This window comes from Mustela nivalis (genome assembly GCF_964662115.1).
Source record: "Mustela nivalis genome assembly, chromosome: X".
Lineage (NCBI taxonomy): Eukaryota > Metazoa > Chordata > Mammalia > Carnivora > Mustelidae > Mustela > Mustela nivalis.
In genome coordinates this window covers 122,779,486-122,801,832 of record NC_139040.1, presented here as the reverse complement: position 1 = coordinate 122,801,832, position 22,347 = coordinate 122,779,486, and the positions used below count along the sequence as shown (strand labels likewise).

At 40.0% G+C, this 22,347-nt stretch overlaps 2 protein-coding genes across 4 annotated transcripts in view; one reads left to right on the top strand and one right to left on the bottom strand.

Moving 5' to 3' along the window:
• Nucleotides 1-16,751, top strand: part of GLRA2 (glycine receptor alpha 2) — a 180,270-nt gene extending 163,519 nt beyond the window's left edge. For all 3 annotated transcript variants that reach the window (XM_082717025.1, XM_082717024.1, XM_082717026.1), the window contains one exon: nucleotides 15,199-16,751. In XM_082717025.1, coding sequence (XP_082573151.1) covers nucleotides 15,199-15,477 — 279 coding nt within the window. In that variant the 3' untranslated portion in view covers nucleotides 15,478-16,751. The remainder of the gene's footprint in view (nucleotides 1-15,198) is intronic.
• Nucleotides 1-22,347, bottom strand: part of FANCB (FA complementation group B) — a 366,354-nt gene that overhangs the window by 197,405 nt on the left and 146,602 nt on the right. The window contains exon 11 of the mRNA XM_082717012.1: nucleotides 1,556-1,635. The gene's annotated coding sequence lies outside the window, so the exon portion shown is untranslated. The remainder of the gene's footprint in view (nucleotides 1-1,555; nucleotides 1,636-22,347) is intronic.

Below are 22,347 nucleotides of genomic sequence, written 5' to 3'. Positions count from 1 at the left end.
AAATTGTGCCTGATCTCTGTCTTCTGTGTTCACTGCAATCAATCTTCCCTCTGGGCCTATAGACAAGTTTCTGTCTGAAATCTTAAATCTGGTAACCATAGTAATGAAGCAGAGAGAAAGGAAGGTCTTGGGAATGTACTACAGATACTCTGGGGGGTGGGGGTGGGGAAGAAACCAACCAGCCAACCAACCTCACTTTATGATTTTTCCATTTTCTTTCTTCTATTTTTTTTTCTTTTTGGCAAGAGTTGCTCGTAAGAAGCTACAGTCAAAATGCTAGTGAACCAGTGGTTGTAGGGAAGGGAAAAGAGAGCTAGGGCATAGATGATCTGCGAAACCAGACAAAAACCTGGAATAATGGAGCATAGCCCGTGTTTCTGGTTCACTTTGCTGCTCTGAATGTCCTTGGGAAAAGCACTACAAAAGTGCCTCCCAATGCTTTACAGGGCTCGTATGCTTCCGTAACTGCTCATTTTAAAACAGAACCTACAGTCCATATTCATTTGAGAAGATCTAGTTTACTGGGATCATTCAAATTCAGGAGGAAATAATGATTGGCCGGAGGAAGCAGGTTTCTAGTTGTTCACCTGCAGAAAATGTGTTTGTTCCATGGAAGATGAAGTGATGGCCCGCAGATGTCTCTTTCCTTGGGCCATGCTTCACTGCCCCTCTGTCAAAGCCTCCTAATGCTTCTTCAAGTCATGCCTGGGTGATGCCATCATGACGTTCACCTGTCTCTTCCAAGTAGAGAGGAGGGGATCCAGGGCAACACTAGAGGTCCAGTCTCACTGATTGAGTTCTCAGTTCCTGAGTTTTACTGAGCTTCCGGCAGCAGCAACCAGCTTACCAAACCCTGACGGCCCACGGCACTGCCTCTTTTCAGTAGAAATCAAGCAGTGGGAGGGAAGAGAAGAGATGGCTACTTGGAGGGTTGATATTATTCCCTGTGGCCTGTAGGCTTCAAAACGGAATGAAGATAGGACTCTATGAATACGGTGTGTTGACCTCCAGAAATACACCCATTCGGGGCCTAATTCTTCATATAATGTGAGGTTCTATGTTACTATTTCAGGGGTTTCATTATTCCATAGTCTGTATTTTATATATTCCATATAAGAATCTTATTTAAAATTATAACAGTAGTAAGGGACCTGTTGCTTAAGTGAAACCCTTGGAAATAATGAAATAAAATACTGTGCAAGTCAAAGATAGCTGAAAGAGAAACTATACCTGAACCAATCTGTTTCTGTGGGGCTAAGTATAATAGAGCAAGGTTTCTCAAAATGGGATCAGAATGACTAGAAACATCCAGGAGGTCAAGGAGGGTCATAGCAGGGCACAGCTTATTGAATACATCTTCCCTGCACATGGGTCAGCACCTTCCATGTGTTTTGTCCTCCTAGACTTCTTATCTTAGTAATTTTCATATGATCAGAGATGACCAAAGTTAGTAGGTACAGAAATGGTAATCTAGTTGCTTAACAGACATGTTAAGTCTATACCCAACATCTCTAACAAATGGTTTGAACATCTCTAGCAAGAAGGAATTAATTACCTTCCAAGGTGTTGTGCTCCATGTCCAGTCACGGAGTTGTTAAAAAAGTTCTTCTTCACGGTGAGTTGACTTCTGTCTACCTGTAATGTCAACCATTTGTTTCTGATTAGCAACCTGGGAGCCATTATTACAAATGCTCTTCACTCTTTTGAAAACACCTGTCATATGAACCAGGCTCATCTGTTTCCAAGGCCAGCCTCTCTTTTTCCTTCTGTGGTTCCTCAAGTGGTGTGCCTTCGGGGACATTCTGCACGCTTGCACCTCACTCTGTCCTCGGGCTATTTTGTTTGTATCTCATACCCCTTTTCCTATTCAATGACCCAAGCACAACAGTCCATAAGCTGCAATAACCATGACATTCTCTCTTTTAAGCATTTGAATGAAAAGTACTCTAATTAAATGATAGATAAAAGCAAGGACTTGAGTTGACAGCGTCCCCATAGGTTTGAGGCTGGGTTGGCCCAGCTGGAATATGCATAAGTAAAGGAAGCCGAAAGGAGAAAAACTGAAAACGGGAGAGAATAATGGCCATGAGAGATTGAGAACAATGTCATTTCCTGACTTGATCACTGGAGTTCCTGGGCTGGGGAGCCCTGCTCACAGCCTCATCAACATCCTCATCGTTACTAACATTTATTGACTATATACTCTATATCCGGCACTGTTGTAGGCCCTTAATATGCATTATCTCACTGAATCCTTTCAAAAACCCTAAGGCAAGTTGTTGCTATTTCTGTCTTAGTGCAGAGGAGACTGCTGTATGCCGAGGACTGAGTCCTCTAGCCAGCCCCCACACTGGTTAGAGGCAGGGCCAAGATTTGAAACCAGGATACAGGGCACTGCTTCTGGATCCGTGGAGACTCAGGAGATTTTCTTACAATACTTTTTATAGTAATTTCTTGAAGAAATTCCCCCAATTATTTAAGCCACCGTGAAGCAGGTTTCTGTCCTTTGTAACAAATCCTCCCTGATTAAAATACAGAAATATTAAAAGATACTAACTCCTGGCCAAAAGGCACAGACAAGTGCCTTTGTGATGTTGTGTAGTTGCCTTAAAAAATGGGCTCAGTTGATGAAATAAGGCTGCCTCTTGACATGGCTCACTTTTCTGGAACACTCATGTATATCTTCCAGAGGCAGGGCATTTCATGGTGCTAATAGAGAAAGGATGACATTGAACTTCTCCTTAGTTACTCCAGCCTAACATTACCTCTTCCCTATTATCCTGTTGGTCTGTATTTTCCTTTACCATAGCACATATCACATTCTATTGGAATTATTTTTCTGTGTCTGTGTTTCCCAACCTTAGCTCTATTAAGATTTCAAGCTAGCTAATTCATGCTTTGCTGTGGCCAAGTGTCCTGTGCGTTGCAGGATGTTTAGCAGTATCCTGGCCTCTACTCACTAGATGCCAATAACACCACCTCCTCCTCCCTTATGACAACCAAGAGTTCTCCAGGCATTGCCCAATATCCCCTGGTGGGTAAAATCACTCTTGGTTGGGAACCACTTGTCTACATGTTCTAAACCCCCTGCTGGCTTCAAGGGCAGGACACTTTTTCATTCTCATTTCTTTTCAATGTTTGGAACATTAAGATGCTTAGCAAGTCTTTTTTTTAAAAAGATTTTATTTATTTATTTGATAGTGAGTGAGAGAGAGAATGACAGGGGAGAAGGTCAAAGGGAGAAGCAGACTCCTCATGGAGCTGGGAGCCGATGCGGGACTCGATCCCAGGATTCCAGGATCATGACCTGAGTTGAAGGCAGTCGCCCAACCAACTGAGCCACCTAGGTGGCCAGATGCTTAATAAGTCTTAACTGAACAAAACTATAGTAACTTGCATTAAAATAGTGTTTTGTACTTATAAGCCTGGAGTACCTGTATTATCTGTATCTGTCTGGGTTTAGTCAGGAAAGCAGAGGCACTAAGCATGCTACCAGAATAAGGGGCTTAATATAGAAATCAGGGTTTATATAAATATGAGAGTCACTACAAAAATGAAGCTCTGGAAGGCTATCGTCCGAAGGGAGGACTTGAACCTGAAGCTCTGGGTAGAAAAGCAGGTGTTCACAGGGAAACCTGAGAAGCCACCATATCCAGCCTGGAAAGTGAGATCATAAAATGGGAGACCACAGAAATATCTGGAATCCTACTATGTCTAATAAAGTAACCTCATCTGACGCCTACAGGCCCCCAAACAAAATAGCCTCTGCCTCCCTTCTACCTCTGAAATCTCTCAAATTCTTCTTACTGACAAACCTTAACATAGAACCCATCAAGAAGGGAATTGTGGGAAGTGTAGTTTTCCCCAGCCTTAAGGCAGGCTCTTCAACAGGAATGGCAGTGTCAGGTAAATGACAGCTAATCCTAACAACAGATATCCTGAGCCACTTTTTGACACCAAGTGCACGTGCGTGTGTGTGCGCGCGCACACACACAGGAGCAGATAACGGTCCAGGGAATCTGGCAGTCACAATCATCCAAGTTAGGAGTTAGGATTTTGTTGCTGCTGCTTTCTTGTTTCTAGTTTGGCAGAGATCTCATCCTCTGAATACCCATCCCCTTCAGTCAATGCTCTGTATGTAGACAGTCACAATGTTCACTTTGTTTGCACCCAGAACAGATGGCAAACTATGTTAATAATCGAACAACTCATACTCCAGATGGAAGATGTTCCCCTTCATGCTTCTTAGAATTTCGGGTGTCTTGTGAGCATTCTTGCTAGACCAGAATTGACAGAGATTACGAGGAAAGAATTTCCAGACACAAGACATTGCTTCACTCTTGAGGAATCGAAGCCTCACCAGCATGTTACCAACTTCTAAACTACTCTCTAGGACCACAGTCGACATGAAGTGAAAACATTTCTGCTTTGTAGCTTTTGTGCCAGAAGTCAAACAATTACTTTTAAATAATGACTTCCAGTCCATTAAAAACATGTCACTTTAAAGAAAATTAGACTCCAAGTATACACTAAAAGGATATATATACTTCAAAGACTGCATGGCCCATAACATCTAAGATATTTACTATCTGGCTCTTCACAGAAAAGGTGTGCTGACATATGGGCTGTAAGGAGGGCAGTGGGAGTTAAGGTCTGAGAGGTAAAGGGACATTGCAAGGACTTGTCTTACCGAGTCAGGTGAGATCCACTGGAGAATTTTGAATTAATGAGGATTTCCCTTATCTCACATTTTAACAGGATCCCTCGAGTTGGGGTCCTGAGACTAGACTCAGTTGTTGGGAGGGAGGATCTAGAAGCCAGGGAATGAGGTAGAAGACTATTACAGGAGTTCTGGTGGGAATGATTCTGAGGATCCACCACTGGGCAACTCACACCAGCATGCAACACTGGAGGTACTTAAAGATGACTAGATTCTGGTTTGGAGATGGGCTGATTGGACTTGCTGGTACTCCCACACAGGTGCAAGGGAGGCCAGAAAATGCAGTCTTCCCATGTGCAACATACGGGACCAGTTAAGACAGGGCCTCTTCAGTAGGGGTGATTTTGTGATGTCTGGCAATGTCTGCAGACATTTTCCCATTATCGCAACTTGCAAGGAAGGGTGCTACTTGTGTCTAGTGGGTAGCATCCAGGGATACTGCTAAATACTCTAAAACACACAATCACCTGGTCCTAAATGTCAGTCATGCTATAGTTAAAAAACCCTGAGCTGAGCTAAAGGAAGATCCACCACTGGAAGAAGAGAGAGAGTTGGGTTTTTGTAGACAATTAGGAGTTTTAGCCCAGTGCCATCCCTGGGCCCCAACTCCTGCAAGGTATTTGTAGCCTGTGGCAGGCTCAGTTCTGGAATCCCAGCTCATACCACACCTGAGGCCTGTCCATCCTCCTGGCCCACATATTCCCCCCATCACTGGAGGGAAGCTTTGTCCTGCATAGGAGGCCCTGTGGGCTTTTATTTTCACCTGGAGACTTGCAGAAATAACACGTGACCCAGGCAAGGAAGGAAGTTGTGTGAAATGATAGCTAAATAATGTACGGCTCCACAGGGCACACATTCATTTGTTTTAAGACAAAATGTTCCATTAATTAGAATTTCACGACATGAAAACAATGTTTGGTGATGACATAGATTTACAGGAATTATATTCTGTTCACCAAACCCAAATGGATGGCATGTGAGCTCAGACACCCTTCATGTTATGCAAACACTCCTTAGTCTTTTGCTATGGGTGATAACTGATAAGGTCTAATTTATTTGGTGAAATATTTGCATATATCTAATATGCACTATCTTTTCATTTACCTAGCATTATTATTTTGACTTGCAAATAGATGCATAAATGAAAAAATGTTTTGTATTCTGGCATATTTGTCTATGCCATTTATTTTCTTTGCAAATGAGCATACATTGTTTACTAAGATTGTTAATGAGTTTGATCTAAATTTATGTATTTTCACACTATCTGGGATGCTCACTAGCTTACCAGTGAACCAAAAAAATGGACAGTGTCTCAAAAATAGACCATAAACACCTCAGTGCTTGAGTGGCATGTTAAGTTTAAATTTGCCCTAATTTTATGTCAGGTCAATATGTAAAAATAAGCGACATGATACGCATGATAAATAAGCAAGGAAAGCATTTTTTTATTATAACAGATTTTTTTTCTACTATTCATTTAAGAAGCATTTTCTTTATATACATATATTCGACATAGGAAGCTTTAGCCGAATATAATTCTAAGTACTAGGGTTATCAAAATATGAGAAACTGGGTCCCTATACTTGAAAGTCATCAAGGAACCTGACACATAAACAGCTGATTTTAATATGATGCAGCAGATTCTGTTATAGAAGCAGGTACCAGAGGCTTCTGAGGAGAAACCCATGATGCAGCCTTAGGGGTCAAAAATAGGCATCCCAGGGCGCCTGGGTGGCTCAGTGGGTTAAGCCGCTGCCTTCGGCTCAGGTCATGATCTCAGGGTCCTGGGATCGAGTCCCGTATCGGGCTCTCTGCTCAGCAGGGAGCCTGCTTCCCCCTCTCTCTCTCTGCCTGCCTCTCCATCTACTTGTGATTTCTCTCTGTCAAATAAACAAATAAAATCTTTAAAAAAAAAAATAGGCATCCTGGGGGCACCTGGGTGGCTCCGTGGGTTAAGCCTCTGCCTTCAGCTCGGGTCATGATCTCAGGGTCCAGGGATCGAGCCCCACATCGGGCTCTCTGCTCGGCGGTGAGCCTGCTTGCCCCTCTCTCTCTGCCTGACTCTCTGCCTGATCTCTGTCAAATTAATAAATAAAATCTAAAAAAAAAAAATAGGCATGATGAATGCCTGAATGGCATGATGGCGGAGTGGGGTCTTCAAGGATATGCAGGAGCTTGTCAGGTGAAGAGAGGGGAGGGGCTTTCAATGCAAAGGGAAGCAGCTGACTAAAATCACAGATCATGGAACCCCCATGAGAGAAGTAGGTATAAGGCAGGACATAGGGGACCTTGAATGCCACACAAAGGAGCTTGGGAGTGGTCATTAAGGAGATGAAACTGTTGAAAGCTATGAAGCGTGGGAATAGAGGTAGTGGGCCAATGGCATTCCCTCAATCTCACAACAGCAGAAAGCAGGGCTGCTTCAAAATTTGCGGGACCTGGTGCAAAATGAAAATGTGGGGCCCTTGTTCAAAAATATGAATTTTAAGATGCCTCTAGCAAAGCATGGAACCAAGTATGAGCCGTTCTAAGCACTGGGCCGAGGTGTGACTGCACCTATGCATGCCCACGAAGCCAAACCTAGCAGAAACTATCAGGGCAGGGGTAGGAAGAAGATATTAAAACCCTTATTTACATACTCTCTAGTCTCTGGTTGGGAAGAAAACTCTTAAACCTATCAACCAGCTAGAGATTAGTCTTAAGGCAACGTAATAGCCAGCATTATAGTCCTATACTCAAACTCAAAAGATGGCCAAATGACTAATTTCCTCCTTTTAAAAAGGAGGAAATGGGAGAGCAAAAAATCCGAGGGACTCTCCTAAACCTACACATTTAGGAGACAGTAAAGGTGTGAATTCAACCAAAGTCTTCAGATTCGGTTTTAGTGTTTTGCTCTGCTCCTCTGCAATATCAAGGCTCTCATGTCTGTAGTGAGAGGGATAGGAATGGAAATTCTTAGAGGCTGCAGAAAGAACTGCAATTGGCAAAGAGAGGGAGATCAACTAAGAGGCAATCACTATCCCCTTCTCTGCCCCAGGAAGCATATCCTTTCTAAGCTTTTATTCCGAATCAAGAGGATCACAACCAGGGAACAGGGCTCCAGAGATGACTTTAGCACACTCTCAGGAGGTCACCCTCCAACACAATAAGACAAATAAGCTACCAAAATCCAGAGTTCCTGACTGCCCAATTTTTAATATAACTGGGAAGAAAAATTTTAAAATAATAATAAAAAGGAAAGTCGAGAATGTAGTCTAAAAGCCAACAGGTAGTGAAAGAGTCTTTTCCCGGATAGACGATTTGCACATTGCCTGGGGTATCTCAGCTATCTTACTGTGGAGACCCTCACCAATTCTGGAAATTCTAGGCACATCTGACCACCAGTCCACCTTTGTACATATCTCAGGGTGTGTCTTGTATTATTCTCTATGCCCCTCCACCCCAGAAAAACCCAAGGTCTTCTTCATCTTTTGCTTCCCATGGTTCTGAAAATAAAGCTCTAAGCAGGTGGCATAGTTTGCAAGGCCCTATACGACCCAGTCCCGCTCACTTGTGCAACCTTGTGTCACCCCACTTTGCTCCCGCACTCCGGGAGCCACCCCACCATCTCTCCGTGGCAGCAGACCCTCCCGTCCCAGACATCTCCCCACTCTGCCTACACCTCTTTAATGCCTTTGCTTTTCCAAGTCTGTAACAAAATCGCACTTCCTCAGGGAAAAGCTTCTCCCAAGTGCCAGATGAGACCAGGCCTCCCATTAATAAACTCACATAGCATCCTATAACTCCCCTCCAGAGCCCTTGTCAGAGTTAGCAATTATGTACTTCTGTGATTAGTTTAATTTACATTTGTCCCCATCTCAGGACTGGGAATTCTTTGAAGGCCAGAAATTGATCTCTTTTGCTTACCACTGGATCCCTCACAAATGGCCCCGTGGCTGGCATCTCCTTCAGCATTTTCTGTCAGAGTACTCAATCTGAGATTAGACTCTAACCAGAGTACTTTCTCCACCATGCATCTCTCTTAAGTTGCTTGCCTCGACTGTTGTCCTCCAAAGCACCCATCTTTATTTGTGTGTAAGTGGGTAGGAGTATTGTGCGTGAGAATACCCATATGTATAAATGTGTGTGTATGGAGAAGTGTTTGTGTGTTTGCATGCATAGTTTCTTTACTTGGTACTGTGGGTTTTCCCCAAGAGACTGTAAACTCCAAAAAAGTAGAAATTTTGTCTTCTTGTTTACTGCTGTATGCCTACCTACCATACACCTGGTCCTCAATGAATCTTTGTTGGAAATACAAATATATGATGAGCAAGTGCTCAAGAAATGAATACCGGAAGTTCCTTGTGCAGAAAGTAACATGAATGATATACTGCATTGAAAAAGAGCTGCTGCAAAGATAAGCTTTTTTTGGGGGGGGTGGTATTTACTGTCTACCCAGAATGACACTGAGGCTTTTAATCCATTTTACCAGATATCATTAAAGAACAAAGGGTTATATTTGGTTTACTTTACTTCAAATTTGTTGTTCTACAAAGTTCAGTCAGATTCTTCATTCATAATCTTCAACAAAGCTATCTGGAATTTGATAGGGACAAATTTATAATAATCACAGACTTTCAGAGTCTTTGGAATCAGACAGTTTTGGGATCAGACAGACCTGAATTTGAATCTCAGCTTCAACAATTATTAGCAATATAACTTTGGAAAGCCACATAACTTCTCTCAGTCTCAATTTTCCCTGAAAGCATATGGTTTCCATGGTCAGTTTGGTGAAAGGACTTACTGTAGTTTTAAGGGCTTAGTGCATAGTTATAATCAATTAACTATTCTTACTTATTATTCATATCGATTCCCAAGTCCCTGTGACTCAAAGGAGGAAACTTAGGCCACAAGAATTAAGAATTTCTTAAGACCATCTTTCCTGCCCAATTCCAGGCGTTAGAAATCAGCAGGCCTTACAATTAAACATTATCCAGCCTTCATTTGATCAGGGGTCTTTTTTTCAGTGATGGGGCAGGGGGACCTGCTGTGTTTGGGCTCACAGTGGTGTTTTTCTTTTTTAAGAGGTGGGGGAATAGTGATGGGGGGCAAAGGGAGGGAGTATGGAGCCTGATGTGAGGCTCAATCTCACAACCCTAAGATCATGACCTGAGCTGAAATCAAGAGTCCATTGCTTAACCGACTGAGCCACTCAGGTGCCTCACCATGGGCTCACACTGTTTTCTAAGGAGGGCCAGAGACTCCATTATGTTCTTGCACTGATTGAGGCTCACTGCAACCTGGAGTTCCAATGGAGGAACTTCCTATTCCAACAGAAGAGAGACTCAACCCAATCAAAGAATCTGGTTGAGAAATGTGATGGAAAGAGGTTTTCCCTACACCAGTTTTTAGAAACCATTTTCTTTCCTCCTTTCCAGGGCATAAAACAAAAATTGTAACTATGGGCTCCCCTAAAATCTTTCATTTTATAAATACCATGTTCTTTAATTATATTGAAATCATTTGCTTATGACAAAAAATTCACTACAGTGCAATTCTGGTGAGCTTTAGCTTCCATTTCACATCTAGACAAGAACTATTCCAAATACAGGAATGAGTAAATTTTACAATAAGTAAAACTGAGGCATGAATTAAATAAAATGACAAATCTCAAATGAATTACATAGCGCCATGACAGTGCTTCAGATGGCAGGATGGGATTTACGGAGATTTTCTCAAAGTGGGATATAGAAATTGAACGTACTGAAGGTTTGGATGATTCACTTTCTGTGAAGATTTAATCAGTGAATAACAAAAAAGAGGGAGCTAGAAGTATTTACTGTTCAAAGTTACTGAAGATAGTGGGTCAGCAGCAATACTTATCTAATTGGTTTCCTGGCTAATTAGAAGTGGAGAATATATGCCTGAAATTCTTTCCTTACTGGGAAGATCTGATTCTCCCTGTTAATATGTTCAACTAAGCTGTGCTTACAGATTGTTCTTTCTTTTAACTTTAGCTTACCCATGACTCAAGCTCATCTCCATTTTACCCTCATATAGGAATCTTGCCATATTACCATAACATTTTATTCTGAACCTGCTATAAAGGCAATTAGTCATTCATTATAACACAAAAATTCAAATTGGTTGCAATTATGTTTTCTGAATCGAAACCATACCCTTTGATGTGGATAATTTAAGGTTCTATATTTAAAATGCATTGAATGAGTCATGACGGTAAATAAGAAGACCCTTAAACTAGCATTCATATCTCCTGCATGTGAAAAATTAAATGGATAATTTCTACCTACGACAAATTTATTTTTGTGTGGAGAATTTTAAAGAATGGATTTAATTAGCTGTAACTATGCTCAGAAGCATAATTTGAAGTACTGTTGAATGAATGAGGAAAGTGTTTTCAAGAATAGGAAAAAACCTTCTTAAAATTCCCTTTTGTTCATTACTCAACAAACGTTTATTAAGCAGTCACAGTTTGCCAGGCAATGTACCACTTAATGATAACCTAACCTGGCATCCTTCTACTCCAGCTCTGGTACTTAATTGAATGAGTTCATCTTTTTGGCTGTCCATTCACAGTATGTGAGGAAAGACTACAGGAAGTAAATGAATGAGTCGGTCTGAAAAGAAACATGGATGTGGGTATTTAGGTTTCCTTTTGTTCTGCGTGCTAAAGCAGGTTACTAGCTAACCTACCTTTTCTATTTCTTCAGGGATCCAGGGATTTAAAAAGAATCTTATCTCACTCAGGCAGTGATCTATATGCTTAATCATGACTTTCTAAATGTTTATAGAGGTGAGAACAGCAATTTATAAGATTCTACAGATATGGAAAGGAAAAAAAGCACAGTAAATTTAATCAGATAAGGGGAAATGCACTTTGAGGAATAGTTCCCATTCGAAAAGTAATTTTAGACTTAATAACATAGAATAGATCCAGCATTTTAGAGCTGGCCCTTAAAGCTCATCTAGGTCACTGGTTTCTAACCTTCTACACTAGAGTTACTGGATTTTAAATCTCCCTAGAAACTTTAATTCACTTGGTCTGGATGGGGTTAGGAGGGGAGGTGGGCATGCATATACTTGTAAAACACCCCCAGCAGTCAAAGCTGAGACCCACAGATCTAGTCCAGCCTTGACATTTTTGGTATGAGGTCCCCGAGGCCTGCTTTTAATTAATTCTTTATTCTTTTTAAGTAGGCTCCATGCCCAATGTGGAGCCCAACCCAGGGCTTGAATTCACAACCCTGAAACTGAGCCCTGAGCTGAGATCAAGAATCAGATGCTTAATCAACTGAGCCACCCAGGCAACCCCCTGAGGTTTTTAAAGAATAAATAGCTTGCTTAAGATCAACACAGCTTAAAACCCTTGGAGTGTGACCTGTAACCCAAATATCCAAATTCCTACTCTGTACCTCTGTCTACAAAACCAACTGGCACTGTTTCTACTTCTCTCACTCAGTAGTTGAGATCTAATTACCAGTTAGTACTAGAAAGTCCAAGATAGCGTATAACCCATGGGGCTCCCAAGTCTTCTCCCGCTAATGACCTGTGTTTTTCCTTTCTTGCTGAGTACTGAAGAAGTCTTCTGATAACACTGTAATGATTAATATATCTGTTTACTCCACATTTTAAAATACTTATTTAAAGTTTTTGCATCTATAAAATGTATCAATCACATTTTAAGGCAAAGAAAAAAGATTCAATATTTGAAGCTAAGTACAATTAAAGTCTTCATTATTGAGCTTTGGGCACATGAAAGTACTCTAGTGTCAGGCTGGGTTTTCCTAGCCAGCTTCCTTATATGAGAGTATCTTTAGGTTGAACACTTCCACCAGGTTCTTAAAGCTCCTTGCAAGTAGGGTGCTTGTCCAACTTCATCAACTGCTTCTGAGTACCTAGCAAAATGTCTGCCATAGACTCAACACTTTGTTTTCATTGTCACATGAAAAATCCTTTATTACATTTTGTTAAGAAATGAGATAGAGTGTCTTAAACCAACTCGTATAGAGCAATCCCATATAAATTAAAGTACTTGGGAAATGATTTTATAAAGGAGGAGCTTTACAGTTACTTTATTATAAGATCTTTGGCCTGATTTTCCTGACATAAATTTGTCCTTGCTGTACCATTTGGATTACAGTTGGGCTCTCATTCAGACTATGTTAAAGTACTTCACTCCATATATCTTTTACACATGGCTGAAGGCACAACTGATATGAAATAAAATTCATACCAAGTTTTCTTGTGTTTTGGGAAATATAAGCATTTGTATTATCCAGCAAAATAAAGAGTGCAGTGCCTTTGATGACTCACAGGGTTGAACAGAATTGTGGAAGGCCTTGAACTCATTTTAAGAGACGATTCAATCAGTGGCTATTTAGAACAAAATTTTTATTTTTATTATTTATTTATTTGAGAGAGAGAGACAGACAGACAGACAGACAAAGAGTGAGAACACAAGCGAGTGTGGGGAGGAACAGAAACAGAGAATCTCAAGCAGACTCCACACTGAGTGTGGGCCAAACACAGGGCTCCATCTCATGACCCATGAGATCATGCATGACCTGAGTTGAAAGCAAGAGTTGGTCACTTAATTGACTGAGCCACCCAGGCACCCCTAGAACCAAATTTTTATTAATCAGGTCATTTCAATCCCACCATTTCAACTCCACCATTTTGACCCAACCACACATCAAGATTCCATGCTCTACAAAAGCTATTTGTACTTTACCCGAATGTTGCAGTTTTTCAGTGTTTTATCTAATTCATGTAGAAATAATCAACATAAAAAATAGTATGGAGGTATCTCAAAAAGCTAAAAAAAGAACTACCATAATATCCAGCAATCACACTATTAGATAGGTACCCAAAGAATAAAAAAACACTAATTCAAAGGGATACATGCACACTGAAGATTACTGCAGCATTATTTACAATAACCAAGTTATGGAAGCAGTTCAAGTGTCCATTGATAGATGAATGGATAAAGAAGATGTGATACATACAGATACACATGCACACATACTGGAATACTACTAGGCCATAAAAAAGAGTGAATCTTGTCGTTTGCAATGACACAGACGGAGCTAGAAAGCATAATGCTAAGTGAATAAGTCAGTCAGAGAAAGACAAATAGCACATTTTACCCATATGTGGAATTTAAGAAACAAAACAAGTGAACACAGGGGAAAAAGAGAGAGAGAGAGAGAGAGAGAGAGAGAAACTGAGAAACAGACTTAAATATAGAGAGCAAACTGATGATTACTAGAGGGGAGGTGGGTGGGGAGATGAGTGAAACAGATGATGGGGATTAAGAGTGCACTTATCATGATGAGCCCTGAGTAATGTAGAGAATTGTTGAATCTCTGTATTGCATATTTGACACTAATATAACACTGTATGCTCACAATACTGGAAATAAAATAAAACACTTAATTAGGGCATCTGGGTACCTTAGTCGGTTAACTGTCTACCTTAAGCTCAGGTCATGATCCGGTATCCTGAGATCAAGCCCTATGTTGGGCTCCCTGCTCAGTAGGGAGTCTGCTTCTCCCTCTCCCTTTGCCCCTTCCCCTGCTCCTTCTCTCTCTGATAAATAAAAATCTTTTTTTTTAAAGATTTTATTTATTTATTTGACAGACAGAGATCACATGTAGGCAGAGAGGCAGGCAGAGAGAAAGGAGGAAGCAGGCTCCCCAATGAGCAGAGAGCCCGATGCGGGGCTCGATCCCAGGACCCTGAGATCATGACCTGAGCTGAAGGCAGAGGCTTTAACCCACTGAGCCACCCAGGTGCCCCAAGAAATAAATAAAAATCTTAAAAAAAAAAAACTAGATTGCCTAAAAAAAAGCTGACACCAGACCATTAGCCATGGAAGAAATATTCACCACTGCACAGTCAATGTTTAATCTGGAGGGAAAACAGGTATACATTTAGGGGGTTAATCTTAGGCCTAACATGAACATTAAAGCCAATGTTAATGGAAGGAACTAGGCTTTGAATGGGCCACAAAACTAAAAATTCCTAGCTCAATGCCAGGTACATAGCAGGGGTTCAGCAAATGATTTTCTGAATGACTGAATGATGCAAAAGTGAGTAAATGAATGAAGGGAACTCTATATAGATGTAGGATATAATATTTGGATTTGGAGGCTTGGCTTTAAACCAGTCCACTCAAAGTTATGGATTAATAAACTAGATTTTGGGAAAGTCAGTGCTAAATATAAGTGTTTCTGTTTCTTAATTAAAATGACCACAAAGTCGTTATTCTAACTCTTAATTTCTCAGCCTAAAAGTTAATGAACTGTGTCTGTTCCATGAATAATTGAATTGAACTTGAAAGAGAACTCCACATTCCAAAAGCCTCCCACACTACCAGTTAACTGTGATTTATCCTTTTACTTCTGAAGAATTTTAAGCATCTTCCATCTGATTTGACTGACAACCAATCTGTGCTTCCTCTGTCTTTATTCTCCCAGGAAGAAGATGTTACTCGTGAAAGTCGTTTTAATTTCAGTGGTTATGGGATGGGTCACTGCCTCCAAGTGAAGGACGGAACAGCTGTCAAGGCCACACCTGCCAACCCGCTCCCACAACCTCCAAAAGATGCAGATGCCATCAAGAAGAAGTTTGTAGACCGGGCAAAAAGAATTGACACAATATCTCGAGCTGCCTTCCCATTGGCCTTCCTCATTTTCAACATCTTTTACTGGATCACATACAAGATCATTAGGCATGAAGATGTCCACAAGAAATAGATGTGCCCTTCAGACCCTGGACTTTCTTGCCTAACTGTTGTGCTTGTAAATACACAGTGAAATTGTCTTTATATCACTTTGACAGAGGAGGAGACTGGGGGAGGGGGGGCGGGAAGATCATGAGGGCAGGTTTCCTGGCACCTACATGAATAAAGATAAGTTATCTGGGCAATGAAGGAAAATGTTTGCACAAAATTAAGGTGTTGCAGAATCACGTGAGCATAATTCCCTTCATAGTCTTTAGCATTGTTCTTTCAGATGATGTATTAATTAGACATGAGATGCAAGGTCAAGTTCTTGAAACGCTATTTGTCTTTGGTTTGGTTTGGTTTTGACTAATTCTGGTACAGAAAAGTTAGCTTAAACCACATACACATGCGTGCGCGTGCGCACACACACACACACACACACACACGCGCAGAAAATGCTTACCATCTGACCATAGTGACTAGCCTATAGTGAGTCAAGGACCAAACTTTTTCAGGAAAATGCTGCCTCGTTTTTAAAACAAGTACTCTGAGCTACGTTCTTTACAATGTCTGTAATTAGTGTTTCACCTGAGAAATCCTTTTGTGGGTCGTAAATTATTTCTACTTATTGAGAAAACAACAACAAAAAAGAAACACCAACCACAAAGAACATATTTCTACTTTACTGTCCGTGTAGGTGTGCAGTTTAATATTATTTTTCTTTCCTAAATGTAATTTGAGGGTTTAAATTGTGTGTTGTGTAATTGGTTTGATAGTATACCCTCTTGAAAATAAGTGCCCATTTATTTTAGATCCCTATCAGCACACTGTATTTTTTTCGCTTTGGCTATATTTACATGTGACTTTAACTGCTCAAGTGTGACTTAGCCATTGCAACCTCTCGGCCACAGTATTTATGGAGATGGTGTGTCCTGAATGGTGTAGCTCATATTAGCTTGAACTTTCCATTTCTGCTCTCATTGTAGGTGTAACTACTAGTCTTAATGTCAAATGACCCATGATTTCTACTGTCAATCAAGTGAATATTGTTTTAAACATCCTTAACTAACTTAAAGAATTTTAAAATTGTACTGTGATTTTCATAACCCGTTGCCTTTTTGGTACCAGAGCTACGTGGTTTGAATCCTGGCTACATGTTTTAAGTAAGAAAAAAAAAAAAAAAAGACGTATTTTTGCTTACTCAGATAAAAGACAACCTGTAAAAATATAATGAAAAACTTAAATTTTACATGTGCTGTAAAAGGGATTATTAAAAATATTTGTTCAATTTCAATAAAGCTACGTGTGCCATAGAACTTCCCTAAGATTCTTTCCATTCTTGTACCACAATGAAAGTAAGTTAAGTGACAATGGTAACTTGGATTTTTGCTTCTGGTTTTTCTCATAAACTTAAAACACTTACAGCTATGATGTTATGTCCTAACATAATAGTATAGCATCCCCAGGAAGAAAGAAAAAATATTATTCTCATTGTAGAAACAGAGAAATGAGGATGTGGAACTACTGGTAGTCACTGTGGGCAGAATATAATACTGGATACTTCATATGAGCTCTGAAAAAGTTCCAGGAACACTGAGGAATTGTGAAATATCAAAATGAAAAGAAATTTAAAAGAACAATCTGTTCACCTAGCTATCCTGGTCTTGTCAGGAATGGAGTTCTATGATGAAAAAAAAAATGCTGAAAACCTCAGTGAAGCAGAGGAAATTCACCTTAACCCCTTACACATTTGACTTAACCAAAGATATCCATCATTAATATTTTCAGATAAGATGCAGATTTTTAAGTTGATGTTTATGGCCTTTGAAACCCATTCAAATATTGAATCATTTCCGTAGAGAGGAATATTGTAGAATAGCTAAAAGCAGGAATTTTTCAGATAGAAAGACGAACTTGGCCACCTCTCAACAGTGTGATCTTGGATAAGCTGACTTTTCTGAAGAGCTATGGTTTCATAGAGTTTTAAGATGATAAACTGAGAAAAATGCAAGGAAAGCCATTAGCTCAGTGTGTAACCACAGCGAATTTCCAATAACTAACAGATAATAGTAAAATTATTATCATGAATAGTATTGGTTATCCACTGGGAAGGAAGCTTCACAATTCCTCATCTTGGCAAGATTAATGCTATGTTTTTTGTATCATTCCTAAAATATCATTTCTGTCTGATTGCTCATTCCTTTCCAAACAAATAAGGCAAAGTCTTTGGTCTCATTTTTCTTCCTCACACTAAAAATAGTAAACTGAGGCTAAAATGCCTTCCAAACATGGGTCTGACTTTTAGGAAGAGCCCTTATGTTGCTTATGGAGGGATGGGGAGGCACCCTGGGGGGTCATCATAAGCTAAACAATCATATCTAATTAATGTGTGTACCATATAATTTTGGGTGGGTGGTCCCCACCTCAGAGGATTTTAAAAGGACTCACCTCTAAGCATATCTGCCAGCCACTGAGTAGGCAAAGATATCCTGATGGATTCTTGACTTATCTCTGATTCTAATCTACATTCAGTGGGGAGAATTCTTCAGTGCACTTATTTGAATTACATAAATAAGATAAAATCTCAGGGAAAAGGTTTTTGAGTGCTGCATACTCTGGAAAAATAGATAACTCCCCTATAATGTTATTGGAGATTTTTATATAAGATGTTTTTCTTTCATAATAGTATTTGAAGGAAATAGTTCAAGAATAAAATCATGGATCTGAGGAAGAGAAATTACCAGTTTTCATTAGATTCAAAGCTTCTGGAAGAAAGTGGCTATGTTTCTGTGGGTTCTCTGTACTGTCTGCCAAAGCTGAAATGCCCAGTGGGTATTATTACTACAGCTAGGAAAAAGTTGGTGAGGGAGGGTATGAAGTGCCTACCGACCAAGTTATAGAAGTTTTTCCCAACAAAGCAATGACATGAAGTAACCAACTACTGCTACAATTTTTCAGATAATGGATTATTGGGAGATTTGCCTTTTAAACATTTTTCAATTCCTTTCACTTGGTTTTAACAACAGATTGAGATGACTTAAGGCTTAAGACTCTTTATGGCATTCTCAAACACCTTGGCCCCAAACAAATGTTATAAACCAGACTTGCTGTAGATTTTTAAAAATCCTTCCAGTGTTAGCATTAAACTCCTCATCTGTGCTGCTGAACAGAACTGCCAAATTCTGAAACCAAATTTTCCAATAAAGATTAAATGAGTATCATTTTACAATATGCTTAGTCAATTAATATCAAATAAGAAAGCTCTATCCAAAACACAGCATAAAATTCCCTATGATAAGATTCACAGTTTGGGGAGAAAAATCTATTGAGGATTTTTTTAAATTTATGCATTTCCTAGTTTAAGCCCAAAGCCAATTTGTGGAATGAATATAAGTCATACGTCTGCCAGATACAATTTGTTTTTAATCTTTCATCCTCTGCTTTAAACTTCTTATTTTCACCAATTTGGGTTTTCCTAAGTATAATTTAAATGATTCAAGTAATGCATGCTCTTCATAGATTACAAAGTAGAACTAAAGATAACACCACAACCTCATACTCAAAGCATGATATGCTTTCAACATACCAAAATGTTTTGAAGTCCACAACAGCATTCAATTCTAATAATTGTCCAAGGTATCCAAATGCAAAGGATCAATATCCATCCTTTGGTCAATAGATAACACAGAAGCTCCATGAGTTAAATGCCTCACCTAAAGTCGCCTGTCATATTGGGGGTTGAGCATCCTGCATAATTTGTTTCCTAACTCCTCAGACTCATCTGTTCACTATATACACTGTGTTTAGGAAAATAAAAGCTGAGAAAGTAAAACGTCATGGATGACAGAATAATTTGGTAAAGAAGGGCATAACAGAAGATTTCTGTTGAAAATGCCTAAGAGAAATCACTCAAATGCTACATACAGCATTAAGAATATCCTCACAGAGAGTGATACCTTATGCACTCGATGGCCAAAACAATACTGGGGGTGAAAAAAGACCAGCGGAACTCAATTTAGGAGGTGTTATTTCCATTCTGGAAAGAAGGAAAATGACCTTCACATTGTCACACATGCCCTCCACATAAGAAAAAAATGCAATATTCCTCCTTTGGTACAAACACATTTTATTTATTTTTTTAAAGATTTTATTTATTTATTTGACAGAGAGAGACACAGTGAGAGAGGGAACCCAAACAGAGGGAATGGGAGATGGAGAAGCAGGCTTCCCGCAGAGCAGGAAGCCCAATGTGGGGCTCAATCCTAGGACCCTGGGATCATGATCTGAGCAGAAGGCAGACGCTTAACAACTGAGCCACCCAGGCACCCCACAGACACATTGTAAAAATAACAAGTAAGGGGCACCTGGGAGGCTCAGTTGGTTAAGCCTCTGCCTTCGGCTCAGGTCATGATCTCAGGGTCCTAGGATCGAGCCCCACATAGGGCTCTCTGCTCAGCACGGAGCCTACTTCCCCTCTCTCTCTTCCTGCCTCTCTGCCTACTTGTGATGTCTGTCAAATAAATAAATAAATAAAATCTTTGAAAAAAAAAAAACCCACAAGTAATATAGGGTGCCTGGGTGGCTGAGTTGGTTAAGTGTCTGACTCTTGGTTTCGGCTCAGGTCATGATCTCAGGGTCCTGGGATCGGGTCCCATGTTGGGTTATGCACTCAATATGAAGTCTGCTTGAGATTCTCTCTCTTCTGCCTCTACCCCTCCCCCTGCTTGCACATTCTCTCTCAAAATAAATAAATAAAATCTTAAAAAAAAAACAAGTAATATTGTTTTCCCCAAACTTAAAGTACTATGTATGTGATACTTTTAGACCATGAGACAGCCTTTAGGAAGAACATTATCACCTTGGCACAAATGATTCATAAATGGGTGAATATATCTTCAAAGAGGAGAGCAAAGCTCTGGGGTGCTCTTTTGAGGTGTGTGTAACACTGGCCTTCTTCTGGTAGGTTCCAGGGCTGGTCATGAAATGGATAGGTTGGTCAGTCCTGCAGACTGAAGCCTCATGAGAAGTTCCAGGTCCCCAAAAATAATAGAATCAAGAGCTTGGAGACTTTTCATGAACAAGGATCAGAACTAACCAAGACTTCATTAGATCCAATGGATAATCATGTCCTGAGTTACCCCTCTGCTTTCTAAGGAAAAGATGTAGAGGCAGGGTAGTGAGAAAGGGAAAAGAGATAAATGAAAGACAGTAGTCAGAAAGTTCCTTTTAAGGCATAAATCAGATCATGTCACTCTGATTAAATATCTAATGGCTTTCCATCTCAGAGAATAAGTCAGAATCTTCATTGTGGCCACATGGTCTGACCTCCCTCTCCTATCCCCTCTCCCTCCAGGCATACTGGCAGGGGCTTAAACATACCAACCACACTGCTACTTGAGAGCTTTGTGTTTGCTCTTTCCTCTGCCTGGCACCCTCTTTCCTTAGACCAGGAGTTGCAAAACTTTTCAAAGGCAGGACAGTAAATTATGTAGGCTTTGCAAACAAGACAATCTCTGTTGCTACTATTCAACTGTGCTATTATGGTATGAAAGCAATCACAGATGATATGTCAACAAAGGTATAGCTGTGTCCCAATAAAATTTTATTTACAAAAGCAGGTGGTACACCGAATTTGCCCCATGGGCAGTAATTTACCAACACCTGCTCTGGATACATACAGGGCTTTTATTCACTCATTTAATTCAGGCCTCAGTTCAAATGTCTTCTTATCAGAGAAGACTTCTCTGACACCCTGTATAAACTAGTACCCTCCAAGCATTATACTCCATTTGTCATTCATGCCTTATGTTTTGCATAGCATTTGCCACTTCCCAATTGATGCTTCTATGTGTTTATTGGCATGTGTACAAATACACACACACATACACACAGACACACACACACTTTAAGGACAGTTTCATGTGAGAAAATAGAAACACAGGTTACAATACAATACCTGTTGTATTCCCTGATTCTAGATCTGTGCATGGCACTTAGTAGGTGTTCAATCAATACAGTATTTGTTCAGTGAATATTGAATAGTTCATACTTAGTAAGGAGTTAATTGAGTGTTTGCATGGAGGCTTGGAGATGGAAGTAAGCATCCTAATACTAGCCAGCCACATAAAAATTGCTTTCAAAACTCAAGCAGGTTTTGTGTTTATAACAATGAAGAAATCAGTAGATAAGCATTTTCCAAAGTATGTTCTGTAAAACCCCATTTCTACAGATCCTTAAGGGTCTGAGATATATGCCATCCTGCCTGAATTGAGTTTTTGTAGTTTCCCATTGACTTTCATCAGAAGATGGGGAACTTCTAAGACATGGGGTTTCTGAGAGGTACCCCAGGGAATCTCAGGCATTTCAAACATATTTCCCTTTACCTCCACTATGTAGTAGTGACTCAGTTTCCCCTTGATAGTCAGGATAAGTCACTCCAGCTAGTACGGTAACCCCCTTCCTTGTCTGCTGGCCTGAGGAGCCCAAAATTCCAGGCAGCAGTCTCAACTTCCAGTACCATTATTGTGTCTCTTAGAGGAAGCGGAAGCTCAGATTCCAGAAAATGTTGCAGATTTGAGGCTTTGTGGCTAAATATTTTTAAAGCATAATTTCCAAAAAGATAAAATCATGACACTCAGGCAAATATAAAATTAACATGTCAAAAATTATATTTAATTTAATAACTCATAAAAAGTAGTAAAATGTTAAAACCAGTCCAAAGACATTTGGGAAGTTAGGTATTTACAAGCACTACCAGGGCAAGTTTCAAGACTTAGACACAAAACCAGTTTTGTCCAATAGGCCCATAATCAGTAACCTTTGGGATTATTTCTTCTTTAGACAGAAATTATTTGCACTTCTACTGGACAAAATTCTACAAGTTCACATCTGCTTCTATGGA